This window comes from Equus quagga, chromosome 20 (assembly GCF_021613505.1).
Source record: "Equus quagga isolate Etosha38 chromosome 20, UCLA_HA_Equagga_1.0, whole genome shotgun sequence".
Taxonomy (NCBI): Eukaryota; Metazoa; Chordata; class Mammalia; order Perissodactyla; family Equidae; genus Equus; species Equus quagga.
The window spans coordinates 5,137,066-5,146,373 of record NC_060286.1 but is presented as its reverse complement, the minus strand read 5'-3'; the positions used below and the strand labels follow the sequence as shown (position 1 = coordinate 5,146,373).

Below are 9,308 nucleotides of genomic sequence, written 5' to 3'. Positions count from 1 at the left end.
CAGGACACTAGGATTTCACCAACAGGTTTAAGTTAATCATAGCTTTATGGAAGTGACACATTAAGCCAAAATATTTTGGTTGTATTGAACCTTTTAAAGAAAGAAAAATATACAATAGTGCCTGCTCCCGAGTTAATGGAGGTAATGTGACACAAACACAATAATCGATTTGGTCAATTAAGTCAACTAACCAATAAATTCAATGAAATCAGCTGATCAGAAATTTCAGTGAGAATGATTGGCTCTGGTTACTGACATAACCACGATTGAGAGGACTGGAGAACCATACCAGCTGACAGCACAGTAATGCAAACGCACTGTGGCAGAGGGGAGGGGAGAAAATTGAGAAGATACGGAAAACTGGGTGAAAAGTTACTGTATTAGAACACTGGTTCTCAACCAGTGTGTTATATTGTAATAACCTAGGGAGGTTTAAAAAATACTAACTCCTGGGTCCCACCCCAGGGATTCTGATTTAATTGGTTTGGGGTTTGGTGGGGATTTAAAGAATAAGCAACCAAGATGAGAACTGCATTAGAAGTAAAATAGAACAGAAAAATATAACCTTAAAGAACTAATTAATCAGTTTATGGCTTCACAGAAATAACGTTATCACCTTTGAGAGGTAAAATTTAAAAACCCAAGTTTGCAATTTTTGTTTTCACCTCAATATTTGTAACATACACCTCCTAAGTCTGACTAAACCATTACATGATACCTCTTAAAGAGAATAAAAACAAAATGTAATAATTATCTGCTATTTTTTCTTTTATAATTCATAATTTTCCTCTCCATATTTACACTATCTCAATTCAATAAATGTTAAAGCTGAAAGGTTCTGTCTACTATTTTAATTGTCCCTATATCCAGGGAGTATTCATATCTAGAGATTAATCCAGATTTTGTGAGGCTCCTCATTTATATAATTTGGAGGCCCCTTTTAAGAAAAAGAATATAAAATTATGAATACAAAATTGGTAGGACCCCTCCCCTCCAAAGAGGCCTGTGCCGAGGAAGGTCCTTAAAGTTTCTGCTTCATTACCTTGTGTAAAATCATTCCTGTTCATATCATTTAAGTCAGTTCTAAGTATATTTTGTCATTAATATTTAGCAGATATTTTTAGTCCATTTATGAAACTACCTAAAAGATTATACTGAATAAAACACTAAAATTTCAAATTATAACGATTAATGTGCAATGACTTTGAATGGCTACAATATTTTTTCATTTCTCAAAACCTTTATCATGGTTGTAAGCCACTGAATTAAAGCAAAAACCTTGGCTATTGCTATGAGTTGTCCAGAATCTTGACTTTCTGTTTGTTTTTTTAAATCCTGGAGGATGCTACCCTCTTAAACACAGGGTGAAAAACAAGATCATTTCAAAAAACAATAAGAAGAAGCAAAAACAGCTACAGGAACTGTGATACGCAAGAGAATTTGCAATTCTTGAAAAAAAGATACATAAATGGGTGTAATGCTCATTTAACCAGCAACGAGCCTCAAAACAAATTCTTTTCTTTCCAGGGTTTAACACCAGAGCAAAGACATGACTATTATCTATAATATTTATAAAACCTGACAATATTATGAAGTTTTCTGAAATCTATCTGGAATTAGGTGAGGATAAATTATAATTTAAAATACAATTCCTGGACATTAAGTGCAAGGTAGCCCCTATATGTGTCACTACATTAGATACAGTACAAGAATGGTCGTTCATAAGGACTTTATAAGAAAAATATTAAGAAGAAAAAGGCAGGCCAGCCCGGTGGCTCAGCGGTTAAGTTCGCACATTCTGCTTCTTGGCGGCCCGGGATTCTCCACTTTGGATCCTGGGTGCGGACATGGCACCGCTTGGCAAGCCATGCTGTGGTAGGCGTCCCACATATAAAGTAGAGGAAGATGGGCATGGATGTTCGCTCAGGGCCAGTCTTCCTCAGCAAAAAGAGGAGGATTGGCAGCAGATGTTAGCTCAGGGCTAATCTTCCTCAAAAAAAAAAAAAATTAAAAAATTAAAAAAAATAAGAAGGAAGGAAAATTTCTATAAAGCAGTCAAAATTTTTTAAAGTTCTGACTCATACAAGATTTAGTCATTTGGAAGATTCACTTACTTAGAATTTTACCTGACAACAAATGAGGTGTTCTTGTGCTTGTCCTTGCTTCTCCATCTGCCCACGTCCCCAACTGCCACATACACTGGAACACTAACTATGACTCTGTGGAGCTGGACAGTGTGACGCAGGGAAATGCGGGACAGTATCTCTTTAATGGAGGCAAGTTGGTTAACACGTCTAGCTAGTTAGTTATTAGACGTACAAATACCAATCAATCAATATTTCTTGAACATAAATTATCATAACCGCTTAGAAAAGAATGTTTCCATTCTTACCTCTGGATAACCAAAGTTCTCCCATTTGTACCTCTTGCAGAAAACGTTCTTGCAATTTTTCATTCTTTTCTGGATCCCACAACTAAAAGATTTCCAAAATATTTAACAATAAATAATGAATGTAAGGTATATGCTTACTGATTAAGATTATTGAATTTTTATTAAAAAAGCACATCTTGCGCCTAGTCTCTAAATCCAAAGTATGACAAATGCAGCTGTTCTTTACAATATTTAAAACAATTACTTAAAATACAGTTACAATTTCAGGTGATAAAAAAAATACCTGGCGTATTCAAGTTAGGTTAAGATGCTTGTAATAATGCTCATCCACATTTCACCCAGCTTAATGAGTACACATAGCAGAAATCCTACTGTAGTTAACTATATCAAGGGGAGCTTTGTATGTTGCAAAACTGTTTTCTTGCCTAGGGTATTAACAGTGCCTGTCAATTTGGCGAAGGGCATGGTGTGGGGTTGGCAGGGCAGTTGGTGGTGTTCAGAAGGATGCTGTGGTTTGCTGCAGCCTGGTTCATGAAGGTGACCATGGTCACAGGATGGTGTCATCATTGGTACCATGCTCAGGGCAGGTCTTTAAAGTGGACAATCCCTAACCCAAACCATCAACTCCACTGCCAGTCACTTCAGGTTCAGTCTTTTAATCTGGAGGGATTTGTGTTTGTTTTCCCCAAGAATTCTCTTTTTAAAATGGGATGAGCCTGGGGAAGGGGTCATATTTTAAGCTTTTGTCAGTAAAGATGCTAATAATCAGTAACAACCACAGATTTCACTGAACAGATATTTATTGCCCTAGAAAGAGCAGGCACTTTAGGAAGAGCTGGAAGGGGAAGGAGCCCAGAGTCTAACCAAGGGAAAGGACAAGCAGGCGTAAGATCAATAACACATAACAACAAAGTCCAATGTCCTCTGGGGCTCAAGTACAGAGCCATGACACCTGGTTGGGGAATCAGGGAAAGCTCAGAAAAGACAACATTTGGGATGTGGAGAAGCTCACTGACAGTCTGATGAAGAAAGGGGACAAGCAATGCAAGATTGCAGGGGAAACATCAAGTGATCTTATTTAGCTGGATTACGATAGGGTGAATGCAGCAACAATAATCACCAATTTTAGAAGGCCAGCTATGGACTAAGAGCTTCACATACGTGATTGCCAATGCCTACGAAAATAAGGCTGTCACTATAGAAAGCACCATGGAAGGCTGCGGTGCCAAGTTATGGGGTTGGCATTTCATCTGCAGAGTAGGGCTCTACTGCAAGAGTAACATATGCAGAGCTGCGGTTTAGAAGGAATTTACTCCAACAGCATAAGAGAGGCAGGGAGACAAGTTGGGAAATTATTACAATAGTATGGATAAAAGGTAATAAAAGCCTGAAGCAGTGAGGAAGCAATGGAAATAGAAAGAGAATAGGATATGAGATAGAGCATAGAAAAATAGGAAACAGGGATTGATTGCAGAGGATGAGGTTGATACTTAAGCGACACGAGTCGGGTCACACAGGGAGGCTGGTGATGCCAGCACATCATAAAGACAGAGGAGGAGCAGGAGAGGCAAGGGGTGAGATGATGAATTTACTTCCAAACGCACCGCTGAGGTGCCAATAGAGCATCCAGGCGACAGTGTGGCAAGTAGAGGAAATTTGGGATGCTGGGTCTAGAGCAGCACATCTGAGATCACTTATGGAGAAGGGAAGGCAGTTCAACGGAGCTGAGGGAGCAGGCAGAAGCTGAGGGCAGTGTTTCACAACCAGCTGAAGGAGCTGAGAAAACTGCAGTTTCCTGGGCTCCACCCAGCCCTACTGAATCAACCTCTAGGAGCAGGGCCCAGGAATCTGCATGTTTAACAAGCTCCTCATGTGATTCTTACAAATTCTAAAGTCTGAGAATCATTGCCCCCATAATCCCTGGGTACCCCTGACCTCCTAAATCAGAACTGCTGGTGCTTGCGTCAAATAATCTATATTTTAACAAATGCCCCAGGTAACTCTAATGCAGATGGTCCACGGACCATACTTTGGGAAAGAAACAAGACCTGGGATGAGGAGGAAGAGAGATCCTTTGAAGTAGTGGGAAGAGACATCCCTTTGTGCCTTAGTTTACCCATCTATAAAACTAGAATAGAGTTTGCATGAAGATTATATAAAGAACATTTGAAAAATCCTGCTTCTGCCTCTTCCTCATTTGAAATAATTCAGATCTTCATTATTTCCCATCTGGCCTCGCACTGATTTTCCTGTCTTCGACTTCCCTCCTCCAATAAATAAATAAATAAATAAAAATAATTGCATCCATTCCCTGAAATGAAGTCACTATCACTGTTTTCCCACCACAACAGAAACATATCCAGAAACTTTCCAGATTGGCATTCAAAGCCCTCCACAATAAGATACCAAAGTCCCACTCCCCGATCTCTCTGGCCACAACACTCTCTGAATACCGCGATTTCATGGCCCGTGCCTCTAACGAGCTGTGTCCCTCTACCCACAAGAAACAACAATAATCAACAAACATTTGTTGGGCACCTACTATGTACTAGACGCTGTTCTAGGCACTGGAGAGACAATGGAGGGAAAGAAAACAGACAAGGTCTGCCCTGGTGGAGCTTGTTCTAATAAACAGAGAGCATTAACCAAATAATCACACAGTGTAACCGCAACCACTGGTAAGTGCAATGAAGGGAAGAGACATGCAGCTGAACCAGGCTCGGCCCCTTAGGTCTGTCAGAGAGGCTCTGTCAGAGGTCAGGGAAAGCACCTCCACTCTCCCGTCCAGCTCCTTGGACACTCCCTGTCCTGCTTCCTTAACTAGGCCAACTGAACCTTTATTCTCAAAATGACTCGAAACCCCAGCAATCTCTTTGACTCCTGCCCCTCCATGACCCTTTAATCAGTCAGCATGAACTATCTATGCTTCCACGACAGTTCTCACATCTCTCATCACCAGTTACTATGGACACCACCACAGTTCAGCACTTGTATCACCTGTCACCTGTACTGCTGCAACAGCCTGTCCTTTCCTCTAATCCATCTAGCACATTCCCACCTGATCAATCTAACCTAAAAAGTTTCTTTCTTTCCTTCTTTTTTAAAAAAAATTCCTGCTCAGAAATCTTTGTAATTCACCCACTGAACCTGAATTTCTTACCCTGGCCCCTACTTAGCCCTCTATCCTCACCCCCCACCACTCCCCACTGGGACTCTGCTGTCAAACTGACTTACTACCAAGGCCTGGCAGATCCCCACTCTGCACCTTTATGCATGTGCACTTCCCTCCATCCTGAATGTTGTCTCCTCTGAAACCAGGACCCAGATTTAACACATGCTGCCAGGCTCAGTTCAAGGCCACCTCTCCTCCAGAGCCTTCTGTGAAAGATGGCATATTCCAAAAAGTGTGGGGGACTAGAATCAGCCACCTCAAAATGTGTCCCTTTGGGCTTATTTTTAAGAACAAAAGACTCAGGAAGAAACTTTGACCTTCTCCTTAACTGGCTAAAAGAGTTTAAGGTACAACGGCTGTTTCAGAAAGGAGCTATCACCATAGAAAACTACAATGTAACATGAACTAGGCATGGTAGACAGGGAGGAAGCTAGCAAGGCACATTTGATCACAGTCCTCTCCATGTCACACTGTCTTTGCAAGGTATGCAAACATTTGTTTACCAAACATTTATTTACCAAACATTTATTTTTCCATCTCCATGAGAATTGCCTTCCTCCCTCTGAAGTCCCAAACCACTATCCCCAACATTCTCCTTTGTCTTTAGCTGAAGATGGTATTTAAGGTGGTAGCTTTGGCCATTTGGGCAAGTTCCTGTTTTCCCGGCTTTCTCCCATGTATACATGTTATTAAATGTGTTTGATTTTCTCTTGTTATTCTGTCTCATGTCAATTTAATTCTTAGACCCGCAGAAGGACCTAGAGGGTAGAGGACTACGCTTCCTCCCCTACAACAGTCACAGCAACATTCTCAGTCCCACATGCACCTCCAGATCCCTGTCTCCCCTAACAAGAGGTGGAGGCTATTTCCCCTCCCCTTGAAAAGGAGCGGGAGTCTATGCTGCAGAAGTGGTACCACCTGGCTTCATGCTCGCCTGCATGTTCTGTTTCTCTCTCATATATATATATATATATAAATACGCACACATATATATATATATATGTCTATATAGTTCCTTGCCCATTGGGACCTAGCCACCATACTGTGAGGAAGACTATGCCGCGCAGCGTGTGAGGGAGGGGAGCCTTCAGCTAACCCAGCGCCTAGCCCTGGAGGCAACCGGGCTGACGCCGAGTGCAGCAGGAAGCTGCTGTCCCCATCCAGCCCTGCTAAGAGTGCAGGTTTAGGAGCAGACTAGATATTGTTTTAAGCCACTAAGTTTAAAGCAGCAACGGGTAACCCTCCATAATCCTGGCCTGAAAGGGGTCGTTTGCCCTCAGCTCTTGTCACAGGGGGCTGTTCTTTGCCCACTGCGAACCTCTCCACACCCAGAACAGGGCCTCACACATGGGAGGCTCTCCAATAGGCGTGGAATGACAGATTGAATGGAGGAAGGCTAAGACTCAATTCTCCCGAAAATTCACAAAGAACCTAAGAACTCTCCGTAGCACTTTTAGAGCTGCTGTGAGTTAGTTAAGGTGGGCCGATCACCAAGATGATTATCTTTAAAAACGCCTAATCAAATTCCGGTTGGAGACAGAGGACACGTTGTGCTCCTGAACTAGAACCAGCGGCTCCGTGGCACAGAAGTGGGGGTGGACGGAGGGGGCCGCGGCCCGCCTGGCGTCTCGGCTCCGGGGGGGACAGAGGCTCCTCTTCCTTCTTCCAACTGGGAGCAGCGCCGGCTCCGAGTGCTGCGTGGGAGAGCTGCCTCCTCACCGCCCCAGGGCTTCTTCCCTCCTTCCCGGGCTTCCGGGGCGGGCCGGCGGCGGGAAGCTGCTCGCCCACCCCCACGCCCCTCGCCGCGGCCGCGCTCACCTGCGCGCCGCCTGCCCCGGCCCGCGGCGCCGCTCTTCTCCCTGCGGACACAACCGGCACGCGCCGCTGCCAGCCCGCCCGCCCGCAACCCCGCATCCCCGCCCCGCACCCCCCGCCTCCCAGCCCCGCACCCCCGCCCCGGCACCCCCCGCGCCCCGCACCCCCAGCCCCGGCACCCCCCGCCTCCCAGCCCCGTACGCCCGCATCCCCGAACCCCCCGCCCCTGCAACCCCCGCATCCCAGCTCCGCACCCCCGTACCCCCGGAACCCCCCGCATCCCAGCTCCGCACCCCCCGCGCCCCGCACCCCCAGCTCCGCACCCCCAGCATCCCAGCTCCGCACCCCCGCAACCCCCGCCACGGCACCCCCAGCCCCGCCCCGCCGCCCCGGCCCCCACGCCGCCGCCACCGCCGCACTCACGGTCCCGCAGGCGGCGCTTGAACGCGGGGTCGCCGCGCCGCTTCCGGTCGAAGTACAGGCAGTAGCCGAGGAAGGCGACGGCGCCCCCGACCGCCAAGGCCGCCAGGAGGCCGAGGAGGGTGCGGACGCAGGGCATCCGGCCGCGGGCGTGCCACGAGCCGAGCGTTGGGCGCCGGCGGGCAGCGAGCGCGGGCTGGGCCGGCCGGCAGGGGCGTCGACGCCGCGCACCGCGCTGCCCCACAGAGGAGGAGACTGAGGGTCCGAGGGGACTTGTGTGGCAGGTCTCGCAGCCACTGGGGGACGGAGCTCTCTTTGAACCCAGGTCTGTCGCGCTCCAGATTCTGAACGCCTTACCCAAACGCGGTCCTGTCCCTATGCCTGCCACGCCTATTCAGGCAAATCACAGTATGTTGGGAATCTGGTCAGCCGGGAGCCGGTCCTCCTGAGGCCTCTGTTCCCTCACCTGCAAATTTAAGTTGACTCCTAACTTTGGTAACCTTGTTCCCAGCACTGCCCACTGAGCGCCTGAACACTAGCCCATTCTCCCCAAGCTGGTCTGCTTTGTCACCTGCAAGGACCCTGATCTCCAAAGTCCCCAACCTCCTTAGGTCAATAGCGGGAGGAAGGAGGAATTTTTAAGCAATAATATTTAGCCTAGAAAAAGGGGTAATTTGCTGGGCTGGACCTGATAGTCCCAGAGCAAAATCAACTCTAAAAAGAAATTTTCTTTTCTCTTTCTGTTGCATGTCTTTATTGAGATATAATTGATATTCAATAAATTGCACATATTTAAAGTGTACAATTTGATGCATTTTGACATATGTATATGACCATAAAACCATCACCAAAATCAGGATACTAATTGTATCCATTATCTACAAAAGTTTCCTCAGGCCCCTTGTTAATCCTTTTTTCCCTCTCCCTCCCCCTGCCTCCCCCACCATTCCCTGCCTTCTGTCACTATAGATAGTTTGCATTTTCTAGGTTATTATATAAATGGAAGCATACAATATGTACTCCTTTGTTGTCTGGCTTCTTTCACTCAGCATAATTATTCTGAGATTCATCCATGTTGTTTGTAGCAATAGTTCATTTTTATTGGTAAATAGTAGTCCATTTTATGGATATACCGCAATTTGTTTAACCATTCATCTGTTGAACATTCAGATTATTTCCAGTTTTCGGCTATTACACATAAAACTGCTCTAAACATTTGCACGCAAGTCTTTAATATTGACACATCTTTCCTGTTCTCTTAAGGAAATAGCTAAAGGTGAAATGGCTGGATCATATGGCAGGAGTATTTTTTAAGAAACTGCCGAACATCTTTCCAAAATGGTTATACCATTTTGCATTCGCATCAGCAGTATGTATTCCAGTTCCTGCACGTCGTCTGGGCATCTGTTATGGTCCACCTTTCTAATTTTAGCAGTCTAGTAGGCATGTTGTGAACTCTCACTGTAGTTTTATCTTGCATTTCTCTAATGCCTAATGATATTGAACACC

General features: G+C 45.5%; 1 protein-coding gene across 1 annotated transcript in view; it reads right to left on the bottom strand.

Moving 5' to 3' along the window:
- Positions 1-7,938, bottom strand: part of TOMM20L (translocase of outer mitochondrial membrane 20 like) — an 11,612-nt gene extending 3,674 nt beyond the window's left edge. The window contains exons 1-3 of the mRNA XM_046647762.1: positions 7,803-7,938; positions 7,383-7,423; positions 2,393-2,474 (exon numbers count right to left, since the gene is read on the bottom strand). Coding sequence (XP_046503718.1) covers positions 2,393-2,474; positions 7,383-7,423; positions 7,803-7,938 — 259 coding nt within the window. The remainder of the gene's footprint in view (positions 1-2,392; positions 2,475-7,382; positions 7,424-7,802) is intronic.
- Positions 7,939-9,308: the final 1,370 nt, after the last annotated feature.